General features: G+C 40.1%; 1 protein-coding gene across 9 annotated transcripts in view; it reads right to left on the bottom strand.

The window, feature by feature from the left end:
- The window catches only part of PAPPA2 (pappalysin 2), a 194,999-nt gene that overhangs the window by 70,721 nt on the left and 101,892 nt on the right, over nt 1–22,386 (bottom strand). For all 9 annotated transcript variants that reach the window (XM_075182183.1, XM_075182186.1, XM_075182187.1 and 6 more), the window contains one exon: nt 11,640–12,705. In XM_075182183.1, the coding sequence (XP_075038284.1) occupies nt 11,640–12,705 (1,066 nt within the window). The remainder of the gene's footprint in view (nt 1–11,639; nt 12,706–22,386) is intronic.

Below are 22,386 nucleotides of genomic sequence, written 5' to 3'. Positions count from 1 at the left end.
AATTCTCAGATAAAGTATCCAAAAGTCAGTGGGTATATGAATAGTCCAAGATGTATATATGACAATATGACAAGTGCCATGCCACCAACTGAAGCAAGACTATTAGATAAATTAAACAACCCCAAAAAATTTGTGTAAGGTGCAAGAGCAAAAAATGTTGAAACTCTACACACAAACTAAATTTGGACAATTACACAGCATGCATCATGGAGAGTGTAGAGGCAGTAACAATCAGATGTCATTAGTTGGGCAGAGGCATCAGTAGATATTTACCCAATTGTAAAGTGCTACGTAATTTGCTGTCGCTATATAAATAAGTGCTGATGATGATAGACGAAGGTGGCATGCACCCCATACTACAAACATTCAAACACTACACATACAATACATTTTTCGATGGGCAGAGCATTCATGAATATCCAAGAGCAGAGCTTTAATACCTTGCTTTACTTATATCCTCTGTGTCATAATGCTGCCCTTCTGACTCAAACCAGGGGACTCATATATTTATTTATGGGAAGGGAGGGCTGAAGAATCATTCCCCAGGGGAAGATCCGTGCAACCCCGGGATAAGGAGGTGATCCCCAAGACCCATGTATATAAGTATGGAATGTATATAAATATTATTTATGTTTTATTAGTGACGTGTAAGAAATATGTAAAACAGACTGTTCAGATAGGCCAATAGTTGCTCTTCCCACACATGTAAGTATGTATAATACTCACATTGATGCAGATTTGGTTGTCCAAAACATGTCTTGACAATGCAATTGAAAGTCCATATTCTGAGAAATTAAAAGGACGGATTTTGGCCCTGGCAAAGAATACATGTAGAGATGAAGATAAGATGGTTGACGATTTATCCTAATTGATGGAGTCAGAGAACGGTATAGACATTATTTATATTTAGAACTGAATCGGAGAAAGCAAATGCAACAATGGCAACATTACAAAATCCTTAGTTAAGATCAGGGGGGCTGGCAAATGTTTGTGTGTTTGCTGGAACTGCACCTCTTGCTGATTGTGCCATTCTGACATTCCTGAATAAAGTTCAGCAACATGGTTCCGCAAAACTATGTGAACATCATCTGCTTGCCATGCTTATCACAAATATATACTGTATACACTGATCAGCCACAACATTAAATCCACCAGTCTAAGTTTTTGTAGGTTTCCCTCATGTCAAACAGCTCTGACCCAGCAAGGCATGGATCCTTAATACTTATGAAGGTGTCCTGTGGTATCTGGCACAAAGACATTAGCAGCAGATCCTCTAAATCCTGTAAATTGCGAGGTGGGGCCACCATGGCTCAGACTTATTCCAGCAGCTCCCAGAGATGCTCGATTGAATTGAGATCTCTGGAATTTTGAAGCCAAGTCAACACCTTGATATCTTTGTCATGATCCTCAAACCATTCCTGAACAACTTTTGCAGTGTGGTAGGGTGCATGAAAGGGCGCTGAAAGAGGCCACTGACATCAGGGAATACCGCTGCCATGAAGGGGTGTTCTTGGTCTGCAATAATGTCTAGGTAGGTGGTATCTGTCAAAGTAACATTCACATGAATGCCAAGATCCAAGGTTTCCCAGCAGAATATTGCCCAGTGCATCACACTGCCTCTGCTGACAGTCCATCCTGGTAGCATCTCTTCCCCAGGTAAACAACTCATATGCACTGGGACGGCCACATGATGTAAAAGAAAACGTGATTCATCAGACCAGGCCACCTTCTGCCATTGCTCCATGGTCCAGTTCTAGCGCTCACGTGGCTATTTTGGGTGCATTCGATGGGGTGGACACGGGTCAGTGTGGCCACTCTGACCGGTCTGCGGCTATGCAGTCCCATATGCATAAAACTGAGATGCACTGTGTGTTCTGGCACCTATCAAAGCCAGCAATAACTGTTTAAGCAATTTGTGATACAGTAGGTTTTTTGTGGGATTGGACCAGAATGGCTAGTCTTTGTTCCCCACGTGCATCAATGAGCCTTGGGCACCCATGACCCTGTTGTTGGTTCACTGGTTGTCCTTCCTTCAGCCACCTTTGGTAGGTACTAACCACTGCATACTGAGAACACCCCACAAGACATGCCGTTTTGGAGGTGCACTGACCCAGTCATCTAGCTATCACAATTTGGCCCTTGTCAAAATCGCTCAGATCCTTACGCATGCCCATTTTTCTTGCTTCCAGCACATCAATTTCAAGAACTGACTGTTCATTTGCTTCCTAATATATCCCACCTCTTGTAACGAGATAGTCAATGTTAATCACTTCTCAGTTGTTTTAATGATGTGGTTGATCGGTGTGTGTGTGTGTGTGTGTATATATATATATATATATATATATATATATATATATATATATATATAATATATCACACTGTTCATTTCCTTCATCACTCAATCACTGTGCTCCAACTTCATCATAATGTCCCCCTTCATTACACTGTGCCCCCTTCATCACAGTTTCCCCTTCATCACACTGTTACCTTTCATCTCACAGTTCCACTTCAACAAAGTTCCCCCTTCATCACACTGTGCCCCTTCATCACACTGTTCCCTCTTCATCACACTGTTTCCCGTAATCACACTGCCCCCTTAATCATACAGTTCCCATTCGTTACAATGTAACCTTCATCACACTGTGCCCTTTTGTCATACTGCTCCCCCTTCATCACACTGTTCCCCCTTCATCACACTATGCCCATTAATCAAACTGTCCCCCTTCATCACACTGTGCCCCTTCCTTAGACCTTCTTTTTATCTGCCTTCTTCTTTAATGTCTTCATTTCTTCTGGCAGTGGCTCATATCTGCATGGCTCCTCATTGACAGCGCCAGGGCATGATTATGACGTTACACCTGACAGCCAGTGAGAAGATGGGAAGAAGGAGCAAGGCTCTGGAGCACAGATGCAGGAGGGCGAGCGAGGCACTGTCTGACCGCTGTGTCAGACTGTACCTTGAGCTGAATATCTGTGCATTGCACGAGGCACCCCTTAGGTGTCGACACCCCCGCGACTGCACTTGTTGATCGGCCTTTCAGCCGGCACTGGGCTCTGCTGCTATGGGACCCACTGCTGAGGTCCGTTTTCTTTATGTATATGTGAGTTTTACTCCACTTGGCGGTATATGGGGACCATGTTTAGTTACACCACTGCAAGTGTGTATACTTACGCCCCACAATAGCGGGATAGAGATAGCGTAGAGGAGTGGCTAGACAGTGTTAGCAGTAAATGTTAAAGAAGCACTGCCCTATTAGAACATCAGTGTCATATACACAAGAGATAACAGTGATTTGACAGTAATTAATAGAAGCTGCATTGCCATATAAACTGTAATTAAATACAAATGAAATCAAATTGAGTTAAATTAAATTTTTAAAAAACCTGTTATTTCCCATTTACAAATCCAATGGCAATGTCTTTTTCTGCAGTAGACCAAATAGAAATGTTAATTACATAATGTGAATAAACGGCCGCAACTCATACAATATTGCCAAGATGAATGAAATAAGTACTATCAGCTGGAGGGCATTTTATGCAACCAGCCAACCAGAAGCGACTAGATAATGTTGCTGATATTCATCATCATTGCGTATCGTCGCACCAGCGCTCCAGCATCTGCAAGAAATACTCCTCCTGACACCCGTCTCTGCACATGTATCCATGTGTAATGGAGCTGCATGTATGTGAACATGCCCTTATTGCCTATGCTTTTCTCTTCCCTCCTCTGTTCCCATTCTCCAGGCGTCAGAAGATGTGAGTCAATAATATGCAAAAATCTATATACAACGTATTAGTATGTATATTTGGTGGGTATGTGCAGTAAGAATAGGGTTATCTTATACAAAAAAATTGGCAAACATATGTCCAACTCTAAATGAGCCTCCTTGTTTCTAAATCACTCGACCTAGAGGGAAACTGGCTGGCATCCAATAACAGGAACAGGTACCAGGATGTATTTTGAAAGGACCAGAGAAAATGTTTGTAAATCAGATAAGGAGCTAGATTTACTAAACTTTTTGAAAAAAGTGGAGATGTTGCCTATAGCAACCAATCAGATTCTAGTTGTCATTTATTTAGTACATTCTGCAAAATGAGAGCTAGAATCTGATTGGTTGCTATAGTCAACGTCTCCACTTTTTCAAACCCGCAGCTTAGTAAATATACCCCAAGGTCTTGTTTGTAACACATAAAAGGGATCCTTTCTGTAAATAGGTTGTTCTGTAAGCATTTACATCACATTCTTCAGCAGTCAGTATGAAACACTGGAAATGTGTTTAACATGCATTTTTTTACTGGCATTTTAAGCTCACTTGCAGGTCACTGTAGGTTTCCCTGAATGGTTAGATATCCAAGAACAAGCATTTTCAGGGTTGTGGAGCGGATGGTGGCATTTTCGGAGGGTAAGTACTTTGCTGAGGTAACGAGTTGAGAGGAGCGATAGAAGTAGACAGACTGGTGCCCCTAGTTATTGAAGGCCATACAAAAAGAAATGTCATTTTATGCATATCTTCCAACTGTCCCAGTTTTGGCGGGACAGTCCTTATTTGAGGGGACTGTCCCACCCTCCCGTTGTCAGCACTCACAGTAGCTGAGAGGAATGTCGCCCCTTACTGTAGTGAGTGGGCGCTGCACACCAGAGGCAGGTGCATTTGGTCAGTATGGCAATTCAAGGGTGTTTTGTGATAAGCTAAGGGTGGCCTAGCGCTTCTTGGAAGCCCTAGACACAGCACAGGGGCGTGACCACGTCCACTGTGATGTGCTCATCTCCGTAACATGATGCAGTCACGCCCTTTTTCGAAGGGGATGTGACTGTGTCCTGATATAGGATTGTTAATTGTTGGGAGGTATGTTTTATGGTGCGTGATTATTGAAATCAGATAATGGAGTGTAGGGGTGCATTTCTAGGGGTGTTCAGTGCTATGTGGAGGGGCATACAGCCATTTTAGTTCCTCAAAAAGACTTGAATTTTGAACCAGCTAAAAGCTGGTGTCCTTCAAGTTGCACCTCTATGTTAAAATGTAGGTGATAAGTGCTGAAGTCCACTCATCCTTATTCCTTGTGATTAATTTAACCATAAATGAGGCTATAACGAGCAGTATCACTGTGTGAGAGCGGTGGATTTTTAAGTGATAGGGGGTTGCACCTTTTTCGATTTTTCCACCGCTCTGTACACATTGGGTACTTGTAGTACTCCTAAGAAGAGTAGAGTAGGCACCAGTGTGAAACCAACACATTTTATAAAGCACATTGAGTGCACTACATAAATAGGACGATGGTTTATTAGCGCACCCATGTTGTCCCCCCCTGGTAAAATAAACTGAGTTGTAAATTGCTGATGTAATTAACTGCTGCACCCTAGTAACAATTTGTAAAACATTTTGGGCCTGAGATATTAAGGAGAGCAAAGCAAAAAAAAAAAGGACCTTGGCAAAACCATGTTCTATTGAAGGGGGAGGTCAATTTAAAATGTGGGGACAGATTTATAGTTGGGGTAGGGCATGTGTTAGTTCAACTTTAAATTTCAGTGTAAAAATAAAGCAATCAAGCTATCAAGTATTTGTGTGCTACATAATAAAACAGTCAGTATTTAACTTATGTGCAACATAATAAACTACTTTGCACCCCTCGCATTGTAACATGGTTTGTCCAGGAGAAAATTTGCTCCTTTTTTTTGCCTTGCGCTCCTTAATGACTTAGGCCCTTTGTTTTTACTGCTAGTGTATTAATGCATATTACTACTGTTGTGTTGTACAACTTTTAGATATTTAGATATTTATACAGTAAGAAATAATAGTACCTAATTTAATCTATAATCTAATTTAATTTATGCAACCCAATACTGACTTGTGGTAATCACAGAATAACGCCAGGTAGAGGGCTCCAGGAGGTCTGCTGAGGAAGCCAGTGATTGAGTTGTAGTGGTATCGGGATTTGGTCAGATTTTCATTACTCACTTTATTTTACGAAATTCCTTTGGATGTTGGTTTTTTGCTTCTTCCAGGGAATTGCAAGTAAGACCACTGGGATCTAGCCCAAACCTTAATCTCACCACAACCAACAGCAGACTTCCCGGAGCCACCGTTGCCAGCCTGGCAAACTAAGGACCAGTGCATATTTGTGAAATGACCAGGATTTTGCACATATGCTGAAATATTTCAAACAAAGAAATATGTTGTATTCTTTAAATCAACTCGGCTGTCATTACTTTAGTTAAGTGATCTCCGCCGCTGCTTGCTGGAATATTATTAATTCATGTCGGTAAGAAAGAGTTTTATTTTTAGTTATATTCATAGAATATTGCATATTCTTTTCTTTTCAGCAGATTAAACAACTGCCTAACCACTACCTCTATTAACTGTTTAACTGCCTCTGTAATTTAGTAATATATTCAAGAGATGCGATTTTTCAGGACTGTGGTACAATTAAATTGCCACCTATGAACAAAAGGTCATTCACAAACTAGCAAAAGGGGACATAAAATGGATTTCTTTTTAGCAATTTCTCTTTGTCTGGAATCTGCATTAATTACAAGTTTTACCTTTTTCTTCCTAAACTGCTCATGGGGAGCCTCATTTAAACAGATCATGAGAACAATGGACATCAGGGCTGTCTTTATTTCCTGAGTCAAGTTTGTACATTTAAATATTTTAATTACATTGGATTTTGCATGTATATCCTTGCTCTTTCCTGTATCAATTGTGGGTGAAGGGTACAAATAAAGAACCATTTAGAGTACTGGCCATCGACCAATGAAATCTGTGATATGATTAGTTGCTAGCCAATTGGAAGTTTTCGCTTGCGACCAGCATAAATTTCACGATCAATGTAGCTTTTATGGCCAGCAACAGACTCTGTACCAAATGAATTAACTTAAGATCAAAGTGCACCACATAAAAGTAATCCTACCCAGAAGCATCATTGTTATTCAAAACCTGTTGAATTCACTGCAATTGGCTAGAAAACTATTGCTGACTTGATTAATATATTTCTTGGTTCAGCTGAATTAATAAATGCCTTAAATTTAATAAATGTGAAAAGTCAGTAAAATAGCATCTGGCATGAAAAAAAACCCAACACGTCAGCATATTTGTCATATATATTAATTTCATGCAAGATTGAGGTTCAGTGAAAATATGGGCAAATTAGCAATTCAAATTGTTTGTTTGTATCTCTTTTATGTGTGTATGTTTATCTTTATTTGTATGACAGCAAAACTGTAGAAATTGCTTTAGGAATGAAACATATGAATAAGTAACTTTACAGTGAAGCTCTCTATCTACATTTGATGCAGGAAGACATTCAGGGACATTTGTAATAGAATAAGAGCTTCAGTAAAAAAAGGTAGGAGAAGGTTATTACGGTTTGTTATATAGGAGTCATGTTACTTTTGCTATTCAGGTGAAATGTGCTATTTAGTATAATCCAGGACCTTGTTCATGCAAGAGATCATAGATCTATCAAAGCTTATAAAAAAACAGAAGTGAAGGTGTTTCACATAGCAACCAATAAGATTCTAGCTATCATTTTCTAGAATGTATTAGATAAATGATAGCTAGGCTCTGATTGGTTGTTATGGGCAACACCTCCACTTTTCTTTTTAGAGAGTTTAATAAATCTACCCTATATTGTTTTAAATGTATTGCAGATGGATAATAAAACCACACAAACTCTCATATACCAATCTCATATACATATACATCACATATGCAGTGCTGGGGACGCACTTGTGAGAAGCGTCTAAAAGTGCTGAGGCAGTAACCCCCTTAGCCCATCTAGGTGAGTAACAGCATCCCAATAACACTTATTTCTTTTATGTTGTCTTTTTTCCCTGTATGGTCATTAAGCCTGGCTGTATGAGAACCGCTGCTATCCAGTGAACTCTTGACATTATATTATTCACGACTAAGATTTCTATTAAACTCTAGTGCTAGCCGTACGTTAAACTTTAATCGAGTTGACATTCAAGTATCTAATCCAGGTTTCCGTGCACTCTAAGGTCTTCCAGATTCACATGGACAGTTCCTAATAGTTTTCACTTGAATAACCCTACGCTAACCTTGTCCAGCAACATCGAAGAGACAGTTGTTCAATAAGTACTGAAATACTCCAATGCATGTATTGATCGGATCTATGTGTATTAGCTGCAGTTATGGTAACATGTGTTCACTACGTACTGAATGAGTGAAATCTGACCACAGAGAAAATGCTTTTGCAGTGTAAACAAGTCTCTAAAGTTACATAATTTTATCTATCTGAACCCACAGCCCATCAGATGCCCCCTTTCCTGCCCAGAATTTACATTTTTAGCCCTTGTGAACCATTCTTCAACATATCAGCAGAGCACCATGACCTGAATCTTTGCTATGTCTTATTTCTTTTATGTCTATATAACATTAATACATGTATATTACCAGTATTTCATTATCATCATCAGCTATTTATATAGCGCTGCTGATTCCGAAGCACTGTACAGAAAACTCACATCAATCCCTGCCCCATTGGAGTTTACAGTTTAAATTCCCTAACACACACACACACACACACACACACACACACACACACACACACACACACACACACACACACACACACACACACACACACACACACACACACACACACACACACACACACACACACACACACACACACACACACACACACACACACACACACACACACACACACACACACACACACACTAGGGTGAATTTAATAGCAGCCAATTAACCTACCAGTATATTTTTGGAGTGTGGAAGGAAACCGGAGCACTTAGAGAAAACCCACAGGAAGAACATACAAACTCCACACATATAAGGCCATGGTCAGGAATCAAACTCATGTCCACAGTGCTGTGAGGCAGAAGTGCTAACCACTGAGCCACTGTGCTTAAAAATGATTGTGGATTTGTTACATAAGGAGAAGATTGTGCTAAGTTGATAAAACAAGAGACAACCTGTTGGCATAGAATTTCTGCTTTCCATGGCCCCTTTGTCACAAATATATTGGCAAAGCAATTTGAGGACATCTGTATGGCCATTGAAAAGTTTAAAACCATTACAGTAACCCCGTCTCCTATACATGTTTGGGCTGAAAACTTGTTTAGGAACTAGTGGCATCACTGAGGCACAAGACAAATCACTGTATTTAAGATACCATGATCCTGTATCACTGCTATCTTGTTACAACATAACACCTTTGTTCCTATGAAGGCCAACCAAGAAATATGTGGAGGTGGTATTATACTTTGTCAGCAGTAGGAGTAACATTTTAGTCAGTACATGCAATAAGCACAGAAAGAGATGAGGGGGTAAATGTATCAAGCTGAGAGTTTTCCGGTGGGTTTGAAAAAACCAATCAGATTCTAGCTATCATTTATTTAGTACATTCTACAAAATGATAGCTAGAATCTGATTGGTTGCTATAGGCAACATCTCCACTATTCAAACCCGCTGGAAAACTCTCAGCTTGATACATTACCTCGAGGGGTCTATTTATGACACGCCGCATATTGCTCAAATTAGTTCTCATTTCTTATCGCAATGATGAGAAATTAATTAATGTGGCAATACATTAAAATTGATTAGCCGGGACAGCGGCTCCAATAAGATCCTGTCCCGGTGTATATTCTACAGTAAAGTGATCGCAGTCGCAATCACTTTACTTACAGGTACTTATGGCCTTTGGGGGGAGCACAAAGCCTGCCAGGGAGGGATCCTCTGCTGCAATGCTCTCCCCATAGGATAGATTGGCTAATGGTATCTTCATGTGGCGCTATCTGTCAGGGTCAGGCTCTGAATTTCGGAGTTTGATAAACAAATCACCATAGACACCTCTGGGGACAGCATTTGCGATCAAAGAGGCTGGGATCCTATAATAACTAGCCTCCTTACTTTAAAATGCATAAATCCCCTGAAAACTGCAGATTTCAATCAATTTATACCTCTTTGGAGGTTCATACATATACCCCTTAGAACCTACTTGAACCCAATAAGGGTCATTTACTATACTGGCATTTGCAGACACACGGCGGAGATCATTTTGCTCCAGCGCATCTATTTGTAAGATTGAAGGCGCATGCTGCAAATAGTAACAATGCCGTTTCAAGGTTCACCTACTATCAGTTTAGAACGACCCCCTCATTATTTTCACATTTAAATTTTTCCTCTTGAGATACTACATGATTGATTTACAGCAATTACAAATAGTAAACAGTTTCTTGAGCATAGATTGCACAGCTTGCGCTTAACCCTACTCCGCAACCACTGATATACTATGAAGTGGGCGAGCTTGTTGCAGAGTGATCCAGCGTGCCATTTAGCTCAATGAAAAAAGCTCCAACTTTGTATTTTAAATAAATCCTGAATATGTAGCACATTGCATAAGCAATGTTTTTATTGCACTGGATGCTCTCCCACATAATGACTCCTGATTACTAAACCAGCACCCTCAGACCACCCCCAAAGTATCAGAGCAAAGTATATCATTATGCAGCGGAAGAGAGGCTCTAAGGTCACCGCTACCTCTGAAACGCCCCCTGTAAATGTGTATCCTCCCCTTCTCAAAGCTTACAAATATTATGCATAAAAACATCAGGCTGTGTATTGCCATTGACTCAAAGGCTGCTTAGAGGAGTAAAAAAAAAAACGCAACTAGGAGGAGTTACGTTTAGCTACTACTACTGAATTCAAGTTATTCATTTTCAGACCTCAATGAATATTGATTAGTTGTCTGAATCAATCTATACAGAGCATATGTTGAACTAAGATGAACTAAGCTTCATCGTTTTCCATAAGGATGCAAGACATAATAAATGCCTTCCTAAAATGGCAACAATCAGCGAAGGCATGAACAAATAGTAGTTATTTCCGGTATATTATTTATCATTGATTATTCATGCATTGCAGAAATATTTGTATGTAATGGGAGCAACCTGATCTTATATGATCAGATTTCTGCATAAGTGCCCTGCAGCATACAGGTTTTGGTAAAATAGGAAACCACTCTTAAATTCCAGGCTGGAGGACAACATGATGATATTGAGGACAACGCTATAGGAATGCAGGTACATGAACAATGCTGTAGAGGTAAGAACACATTGCAGAGGAACCTTCAGATCTGGTGAAAAAGGAACATTAATGGCCCATTATACTAAAACATTAGAAATTTAAAACGCAAATAAGTTGTGGGTCTTGTTGGCTAAAAGACGGGTGACTCTACATGTGGAAGATGGTTTGTTCAAGCAGGTAAAGTCAATCAGATACTTTCATTGAGGATTTAGGAGTTGTGGACATTGTTATCTATACCTGACGTTTCATCTTACTTTGGCCAAGTAAGCAGCATGACAGTGTCGTCTCATGTTACAGAGGACCCCTCATGTCTCACACAATGGATGTTTTACATAGTGCTTTGTACATTATGTATTTCCCAAAAAGAACAGACTACAATTACGTTACCCTTATCCTGAGGCTGAAACATGACAGGTCTCTAACAAGTGGGAACATCCCAAAAAATTATGTTCTCTGCGAATGGTTTATGTCAACTGAAGATTTATTGCAAATAAAGTGAAAATAAAACCTACTTACAAAGAGGAGATAATTTCCCTCTTACATTGAATTACTAAAGTTGGTCCTTACCTTCCCTGCGCATCAGGATCAAAGCAGGTCCTTGTACTATTTCCAGTTCCTTTGCTTGGACAACAGTCTCCATCATCGTAGTCATCTATTGCTGTATTGCATTCAAGGTGGCACACCCCATCGCCTTTCTTCCTGGAACTACAAGGTCTGAAGAAACCACAGTCTCCACCGTCATAACCAGTAAGGGGGTGTTTACACTCAGGGTCACATTGGTCATTGCCGATTCTCCCTGGTTCACAGCCAGGCAATACTACTCGATTCCTCAGGGTGGAGTTTTGAATCTTTATTACGTTAAGTTGCCAGTGAATGCCATGTGGACTGTAGGCATTGGACAAAGCCTGATGTTGCCTCTGAATCTGTTCAGCACTAACCAACGGTCTGGATCCATCATCTTCACACAGATTTACGACTCGGTAATGGATCTCTTTTTCCCAATTTACTCCAGAGCGGCTATACCCAGCAGTCACATCAGACATATCGCAAAGAGTTTTCCCACAAGGAGGAAGTAACAGAGCAGAGACTATGTCCTTTTTTGGTATAAGCCCTGCTAAAATTTCTGGATGTACTCCATCTTTATGTGGATTCCATATATTACTGGACAATATCGAGAGGTTCTGCAATAGCGGTGAATTTTGAGACATTTGAGAAGATCTTCTCAAGGCTTCCATCCTTAAATAATGCTGGGTTTTAATTTCTGACCAAAGGCGTAGAGAGAACAGGTGTCCACGATAGTGGTTACCAGTTTCTGAGTTGTCTCCTCCAAGCATGAGGGATCTGCATAAGGAGATATAAGGGCTATGGAGTGGACCTAATTGGCCTTTTGCTCTGGAAACCAGCACTCCATCCACATAGAGCAAAATTTGTTGCCCATCATAGCTGGCGGCAAGGTGAGTCCAGGCGCCAGGCTTGTAGCGATGTGGCGACAGCAAGATGGTGGCACTCTGAGAACGGTCAGTCCGGAGGGAGAAGTAGAAACGTGCATCTCTCTTTGCACCAAGCACAGCCGGACGTATCCCAACAGACCAACCCCGGTCACTCACCACGTGAGAGCAATTATCAAACATGCCTAGTAGAAGACACAAAGAGGTAAGAGGATAAAGAGTTTGCACAGCTAATTTCAATAAATGTGTTATTAATGTTCACAAGGAAGGAAAATCACCTTGACTTCTAACCATCTAAAAGCCGGAGAGCAATGACAGTGTAATAAAGCCAATTTGACTTTTATCCCAATGACTATAGTAAAAAAAAATCTCTTCACAGTGAATTGCAATTATCATGTACTTGCAGGTATGCTCCAGGACTCATAGTGTCATTAGTTTCTCAAGGACCTAATCAACAAATTCTAAAATGGATATTCCCCAATTTATATATAAAAAAATAAGCACTGCAATCTGCTGATTTTGATAAACATTTTCCTAGTATGTCAAAACAGCACGACAATTTACATTTTGTAAAGCATTTTTTTGTTCAATTCCAGACTACATTTCCAAATGCATTTTAGGTACATGAGCAGGTTTTCGCAGTGTTAGGGGATACAAGTAGCTGCAATTCACATTATAAATTGGAAAAAAGGCCAGCAGAAAATAATGGTAAAAGCAGAGACTTTAGGATAAAAAATAATGTAATTCCACTGAAAGGAAAAGATAGATTGGATTTTTTTTCTCTGCAGTAAATATTCATCTATTTTGTATCAATTTGGAGTACTTTAGTGTTATGATTTTGTATTATCATTTAGGACATGCACTTGTCATCTAAAAGAGCATACTTTATATAGATATGACATTACCGGGATGGCATTATAAACATGTTGGCATATAATACATTTTAATGGTCGTTTATTCAAAGAATACACCAGGAGGCTGGTTATGGTAGTGCCATAAAGGGGTGGCGTATGGATTAATGGCTCTGGGAAAGCCAACATAGTTTTAAACGAACCCAGCATAACGATTGGTATAACAGCGATAGTAAGAAAAAACATACTTACTATATGACAGATACTAACTTTGACCGAAGGTTTCAATGAGCTGCGCGTGTAAGATCTGAATGTCCTAAATAAGTACAGTCTTAAATTCCGTCATTTTCCAAAGACATAGTGAAAAGGCCGTTTTTAAAGCGGCGATACCCACAACCTACGCCATGTATAATGGAGCACACATGTGGGGTCAGGGCCGGATTTACCACTAGGCAACCTAGGCAATTGCCTAGGGCCCAGCGGTCCACAGAGGGCCCTCCCAGGGCCGGTGGTGAGACCACCCTTTAAAAATGGGCCGCTACTTATGGGCCAGTGCTATATACTTGTTCCCCCAGGCTAAAGTCTGCCAGCCAGCCCCTGAATAGGGGTATATGTTATGCTAAAAAACTATAGTGCTATAGATTTTTTCAGGGAGGGGGCCCAAACCAGTATCTTGCCTAGGGCCCCATGAGGTCTAAATCCGGCTCTGTGTGGGGTCCGAGTATTGGCACTTTAAAACCGGCCTTTTCACTCTGTCTATGGAAAATGACGTAATTTAGTACTGTACCTATTTAGGACATTGGGATCTTACACGCGCCGCTCATTCAAGCCTTCGGTCAAAGTTAGTATCTGTCATATAGTAAGTAGGCTTTTAATTAATATCGCTGTTATAACAATCGTTATGCTGGGTTCGTTTAAAACTATGTCGGCTTTCCCAGAGCCGTAATAATGAGTACCACCGCCATAAAGGAGGTGATGTAAACATGGAGCACTGTGTATATATATATAATCTTTGTGCTGTTATTAAGGTTAACAAACAGAAGACAGACGCAGAATTACAGATCTATAAGTTCCTATCTTGAATATATATCTTATTTACAAGTAGGCATTTTTAACGAATGTTCAGCAAAGTGTATTCAATAGTGTATTCTGCACCGTGAACAGTATTTAACTGGCTATTTTTATACATTATAACTTCTTTATTGCATTTCCAGTGCAAAATGGAAGAAAATACCAGGGCCATTCTGTGGCGCAATTAGCGTAAGAAGCAGAACACTAGCTTGGAATTATTAAAGGTATATAACTTAAATGAAATACTAGTAAAGTAATATCTTTGTTGGGCCCCTATTTATTACCCACCACATTTTATACATAATGTATTTCAATCCTCATTGCAAAGATAAGGATTGAAACAACTTCAACCGGAACGGCAGTCACGAAAAACTGCTGTTGCTGCGAATACATGTCTTCTATGTCCTCTATGGTCACTATCGGAAAGTGTCCACCTCTGCCATAGTGACCGGAGGGGAGAGCAATAAGTTGCGGTGAGGGATTCGAAGACCTCCGCATAGGAGCACAGCTGAAACATTACACATACATTACCGTATGTGCAATTGCCTTTTCGGAACTTTATTAATTGCGGAATATAGCAGTCCCCATAGACATCTATGGGGAGTGCTCTGGATTTCGAAAAAAAAAAAATGCAAAGCAGCAGATATCTGCTACAATCCACTGTTAACAAATGTGCATCGGTCTCCCGATAAGGACCGTTTTTTGGGGGGAATTTAATGAAAAAAAGCAATAATAAATAGCCCCTTGGTCTTTATATTAAAAATGACATACACCGAAGAAAATGTATGAAAAGTAGAACGCATGTAATAAGGTGACCCATAGCAATCAATAAGATTATAGTTGTCATTTTTAGTACAGTTTAGAACAGTGATAGGCAATCTGACATTTCAGGAGTCGCATGGACAGTCCTTGCCTCTGATGAAACAGCCATTCAAGGCTGAGAAACGCGTCAGTTGATACTGGTATCAGGTCCTCCTACTTTGGAACAATTTCAAATCTTTTAAGCCCCAGAGTTTTTGCAGCACCCCACTGGAATTTGGAATATATACCTCATATTCTGGAAGGCTCTGGTTTCCTCTCAATCTCCCTATTACTAAGGATTACGGACTATATGGAAGGATAAGTATTGATTTCACTACTACAGACCTTTTGTCTATGCTGTGAATTGTTCCCATACTTCGGAGGGTTCCGCAATACCCAGCCTATCTACACATCCAACAGAGTTACTATCGGAGTTACCAAGGAGTCCTTTTATCCTTAATATCTATGTGGAGAATTATAACTGAGAGACTATACCTTTATATTTCCTTTCTCATTATTTTTCCAAAAGACGTACTATTCAATGAAAACCTACCTATCTCAGGCTATTACAATATCTAGGTATTATCTGAATCATTGCCGTGAAGTTATCTTAATCATTGTTATGAGATCTCATATGACCTTGTGATTATTTAAGTTTTATTACCATTTTATAATATGAGCCGATATAGCTAATACAGTCTGTTTATATAAAATTGTTATTACATAGTTGTGTATTTGTATTAAAAGTTAAATTTTTAAATATATCTGGTTGCAGCGCTCTTCCTATTTTCTCTCCAGGCTCCAAAGCGGCTCGTTAATCTTAATCTCAGTAGTAAGTTAAAACAATACATTTAAAGTATGTACATCAACTGTTGCAACTCTCATTCTCTCCAAATCTGAAACCTCATCTCATTAATTTATGTAACAGGAATTTGTTATCTATTGGTATATCCTGTGTTGGGCTGCTGATCAGTGAAGCATAGTTTAGGACACTGGCATGGCACTCATCTAGCCTGAATAAGACCAATTGGTACAGATGTAGCTAGTTTGCATCCTTCCCAACTATATCTCAGCATTTACTCTAAAGGGAAAGGTGTTTGGTGTGAGATGTGTTGGGGTTTTCGAAGAATGTTTTCTCACAAAGTGTTAGGTAATGCAGTTAAACAACACGGTAGAACAAACAGGGAACAGCATTGTGACGATTATGTAGTATATGTAATGACTGATTTTCTGTTGAATTCATGTATGACAATGTATATTGTATGTAACCTTGTAATGTAATCTCAACATGTGCTTTGCTAAATGACAGGAGTCTGAATCTATGCAGGTGTCAATAATCTTTTGAAACTAGCCAGGCCCGGGATAGATAAACATCTCAGAGGAGTTTAAAGCACCAAAGTTGTAAATCATCTAGCCAAGCAGAACGAGCAGGGGTGAGAACTTAGGCCCTGTGAACATTCTAGATCTCAGGACATCCATAACTCACTTCGGAAAACTCTGTCATTTTAGGAATCAATCTGACTTAATTGAAAATGTAATTCCTAAGGTGGGGGTGAAGAGGATGTAAGAATCGTTTAAAATCATCTGCTTTAGACATTACTGTGTGCATTTTCATGAGGGGGTCTAGCAAAACTGAAATGTCCCATATTTCTCAATTGTGTTCCCTCACACAAGCCAAGTCTTAACTAGTAACTAGTGACTCTGGTTTTATGTTCTATTTTATTTCTGAAACTTATCTGTGCAACTTATTGTATGTCTAGTTATTTAAAAAAAAAAAAAAAAAATAATAATAATAATAAAAAAACCATTTTGTAACTAAGCCTTGGAAACATTTTTTCAGATTAAATAAATTTATTATAGTGTATTCTCTGTGATTCTTTGTGAGCTTACAAAGCCCAGTGAGGCTCATGCTACATGTGTGATTTAAGTGTGAAACATTAATAAGTGATTTTCGTGACTGTAAGGACACCATAATAAATCCTATGTGGTGGCAGATAAGGTGTATTCATTGCTAAGTGACTAAGGTGACGCCAGTCCCGGCCATCAGTTCACATTGCTGTATCTGGGACAGACTGGGCGTTCGTGACAAACATCTGAAGACATCCAGAAATAATCTTCATCTACTACACCCTGACTCTGCACTTCTTCTCTAACTGCACTGGACATTGCAGCTAGGTATTTTTTCTTTATTTTCTTTTTCTCTCTGCATTTCCTAAGTTTATTTGCCTCAGTTTCTTGACCCTTTATTCTTAAATACCAATGTTTAACAAATTGATTTTCTTACTCTCCTTTCATGGCATTATCTTTAGAGCTTTATCATCCTTCACCCTCCCTGCAACACACACCTTTGTCCACATTGCACCCTCACTACTCCTCTCCCCATCAATAAGCACCCATGAACTTTTTACCTATTTGTATTCACTAACTGTATCATCATCGCCCTGTCGCAAGGTCATAAAAGGTCACACGTCTTACAATCCTCTTTCCTATCTTTCTCCCTTTCTGCTTCTATTAGCTGGTAATATATCACCAAATACAAGTCCCCCGAACATCTCCCATTCACGTATATCTAATTCAGAACACTACAGAAATCCAGCTAATGTCACAAACACATGGCCTGTCTCCCACCTCTTTCATAGACCTTTAAATGGAATTCACGCTCTGTTTGTAAAAAACTTAATTCCATAAACAACCTCTTCCTCTCAAAGAACCTCAACCTTCTGGCAATAACAGAAACATGGCTCACACAATCAGACACTGCCTCACCTGCAGCCCTTTCACATGGTGGTCTCCATTTCACCCACATCTCCAGACCTGGAAGAAGACAAGGAGTTGGGGTTGGAATACGTCTTTCCCCACATTACACATTCACAGTTCTACCAAATGTCCCATGGTTCATGTTTACATCTTGCGAAGTATATGCTATTAAGATTTTTCAACCCATTCTCTATGCATGTTGCTGTGGTCTGTCATCCACCTCAAAAACACCAACAATTTATTGAACATTTCTCTGCCTGACTCCCTCATTTCTTATCCTCTGATAACCTCACTATCATTATGGGTGAATCCAACATCCCCATTGATTATCAACATTCTACTTGTGCCTCCAAACTACTCTAGTTAACTACCTCCCTTGGACTCTCCTAGTGGACTGACTCCTCTGCTCATCGGGATGGGCACTGCCTTGATCTTTTTTCTCTCTATCTAAAAAAACAAGATCAACATTTTTTAACACCCCTTTTCCCCTTCTGGATCATAACCTTACCAGCTACAAACTCTCCGTCATTACTTGAAACTCTCTGCTTTCAAACTCTACAAGCCTTCTCATACCCACAGAAATCTTAACTCTATTAATTTCAACAGTTATCCACCTCTCTGCAACACCTTCTCTTTCATTCCAACTTCTACATTCTCCTCTCCTGATGTAGCAGTAACACATCTTGACCAAACCCTAGAATCAGCCTTTGATCAAGTTGCTCCAGCTACTCTTCAGACTCCATGTCGGCTAAGATATCAGCCAAGGCATACTAAAGAACCACAACAGCTTTAAAAAAATTCTCGCAAAATCAAAAGTTATTGGCGTAAGTCTTATACCTCTAAAGATTTCCATTACACATCATACACATCCTATCAAAATACTCTGGACACAGACCAAACAAACATACTTCCAATCTCTCATCTCTGCTCATGCCTCTGGCCCTAAACACCTTTTTAATACATTTAAATTTGTTTCTCAATCCTCCCTCCCCAAACCCTCTGACTTCCATCAGTGCCCAAGATCTTGCTTTCTACTTCAAAGACAAGTTTGATAAGATCTGAAATTAAATGGTATCTTCTTCCTTGACAAACAACCAGTGCAATTCTTTCCCTGCACCCTCTGGCACCTTCTCTTCAGTTGATCCAACAAATTAAGTATCTACTCTCTTCTTATATTCCTACTCTACTACCTGTCCTCTTGATCCTATAAACTCACAAGTCAGTCGATCCCTATCTCTTATGCTCATCCCAACCTTAACTAAAATATGTAAACTCTCTTTCTATACTGGTATCTTTGCGTCATTATTCAAGCACTCAGTAATCTCTCCCATTCTGAAAAAAACAAAATCCTGAAACAAACGCTCTTCAACATTACCGACCTATCTCTCAACTCCCATGCCCCTCCAAGCTTCTTGAGAAAATTGACTACATTCCTCTCACAAGGTTTCTTTCCTCACACAACCTATTGGACTCTCTTCAGTCAGGCTTTTGCTCCCAACACTCCTGAGGCACTGTACTGACTAAGGTTGTCAATGATTTGATCACTGCTAAAACTAAAGGCCATTACTCACTTCTAGTACTCCTGGATGTCCCTGCTGCATATAACACTGTTGACCACACTCTTTCCATGCAAGTCCCTAGGTCTTCAGGATACTGGTTCTGGTTCTCATCCTACCTATCTAATCAGTGTTTATTTCATCCCCTCTTTGCTTGCTTTATCAGTTGGAGTACCACAAAGGTCAGTCCTAGCCCTCTGCTCTTCTTTATCTATATTACTTCTCTTGGAAAACTAATAAGCTCCTTTAGATTTCAGTATCCTCTCTATGCAGATGATACCCAAATTTGGCTATCTTCTGCGGATCTCTCACCATCTGTGTTGTCCCGAGTTACTGACTGTCTCTCTGTTATTTCATCTCAAACTCAATCTGTCAAAAACAGAGCTAATAATATTCCCACCAGCCAACAGAAGTTACCTATCTGATATCTCTATTTCTGTTGACAACATGACAATAAATCCTACCCCTCAAGCTCGCTACCTTGATGTGATCCTTGACTAAGAACTATCTTTGTTCTCCACATCCAATTCTGTTACATACTGTACATCTAAGACACATTTCCAGAATATTCACATCTCACACAAGACACTGCAAACACTTTTATTCATGCACATCATCTCTCACATTGACTATTGCAATTCCATCCATAATACAGACGGTCACCCCATACAATCTATTTTGCATGCAGCGACTAGATTGATTTTCCTTGGAAATCGCTCTTCCACTGCTCAGTCTCAACATTGGTTGCCTGTTTTTACCAAATTGAATATAAAATATTTCGACTAACATACAAGGCCATCATCCAAACTGCACCAACATACATCTCTTCACTTGTCTCAAAATATCTCCCAACTCGACACCTCCTGCACAAGATCTGCGCCTCTCATCCACACACAATACATACTCCCATTCCCGGTTGCACGGCTTTTTTCAGGCTGCACCCACTTTGTCGAATTCCCTCCTTCGCACAAGACTTTCCTCTAGTCTTTAAACCTTCAAGCGATTTCTCTGAACCCCCACCCCTCTTTCTCTCTCTCTCTGTCTCATTATATATATATATGCTAATACTAGTTTCAATAATAGAGAAATATTCACTTATCTATAATAAAATATCAACAGGCACTTTAAACAAGTGTTACAAGATATAACAAACAAATCTGACAATACATCAGGAAGGAGCTGGGGCCGCAGGTGAAGGCTCCAGGGGTCTCATATGATTCTAGGGCTGCCTGTTGCTCTTCATTGGTTTGGAGATTGAACGGAGATGGTTGGTTGCTATGAATCACATCACCTCTGTTTCCCAGTTACCTGATCACTACTTTTCAAGTTAAGTTTCTCCCATTGCTTTTAACATTCTCTAATGTAATGCTTCTATAATGAGAGGTTATTTGTATTTTTTACTGGCAATTGCATTTCTTCTAAATTGTAAGAAATAGCAGTAGAGTGCTATACTTATCTTTAAAGATAGGACAAGCTAAAATCCTATCATAATGAAGAAATTATTCAAATTAATGAGGCTAATGAGGTTAATATATGTAGTAGCTAACTGAAAAAAAATGTCAACTTGTTCACTAAACCTGTTCTCTTTTTCAAGCTAATTCTGCTGGGTCTCGAAAACTGGATAAGAGGTATGACACTGTGGGGATAGAGGGCAGTTTGGGTCATCTCACCACTGCATGAGTGAAGGAGAGGGATGTCCCTGGTAGCCTTGTAGCTAGGCAGCCACTGAAGCTGCAAGAGATTAAGTGAAAATAAATAAACAACCTAGCTACAATTTCCCTGAAATCCAGGTTTTAAAATGTGTGCGTTTTTTGTAATAACCAGCTACATTCTTTAGTTGTATATACTAGATGTCACTTGTATCTGCTTAATCTTAAGTCAGGATAAGGAGAGAAAGTCTTCCGATTGATTGACAGGGGGATTGGTTTATGTGTAATTGCAGCAGGTAGTAGCAGCACCAGTTATACAGCACTGAGCATTAAGCAGAGAGATGATTGGCTAGTTGAACCTCTTTTCAAGTCATAAGCACAGCAGTCACTTCTAGGCAAATGTAAAGGTGCCTAGAAATCAAGAGGGGCACACAACGTAAACCCCTTCCTGGCACCCCAGGTACTCACCCAATCCTGAGTGACAACTATGGAACAAACCGTAAACTTCTCACCAGTGTTTCGGCAATCATACCTTGCGTTTGATTCACCTAGCACAACTGCCTATGATGGGGGCCTGTTCTCTGGATCCTACAGGGGAAAATACTATAGGAGATAGACAGGTTACAAACAAAACATGGTACAGTAGAGTGTATTACTGGCCAGCGACCACCTCACAAAATGTCACAGGCCAACCACACCTTACAGTTCACATGCACCAAATGGCAACCTTCTTCTGTCCTGGGTAACCAGTATCTGCCAGCACCTAGCTGTGCTGCAGGCCTCTGCCTGCTGCCTGGAACCCCAACCTCTGAGCATGTCACTTTGGGAACTCAGGACTTTTGGTACACTTCCGTACCTGATTGAGGGGCCTCATATTTCACCCTCAACGGCCTATACTTAAAATCACTCACAAGGGACCCAAGGTCCCACTAGTTCCAGGGCCTAGTGCCCTCCTGACTAAACAGGGCCTAGTGCCCTCCTAACTAAACAGGACCTAGCACCCTGCTGATTCTCAATGGCCTAGCACCCTGCTGACTTTCAAGAGTCTAGTGCCCTGCTGACTCTAAAGGGCCTTGCGCCCTGCTAAACCTAACAGCCTTATGCCCCCCTAAACTATGGGCCTTATGCCCTACTACACTATGGGCTTTATGCCCAACTAAACTAAGGGTTTTGTGCCCAAA

This window comes from Mixophyes fleayi, chromosome 8, assembly GCF_038048845.1.
Source record: "Mixophyes fleayi isolate aMixFle1 chromosome 8, aMixFle1.hap1, whole genome shotgun sequence".
Classification (NCBI taxonomy): Eukaryota; Metazoa; Chordata; class Amphibia; order Anura; family Limnodynastidae; genus Mixophyes; species Mixophyes fleayi.
This window is presented reverse-complemented; position numbering and strand designations above follow the sequence as displayed.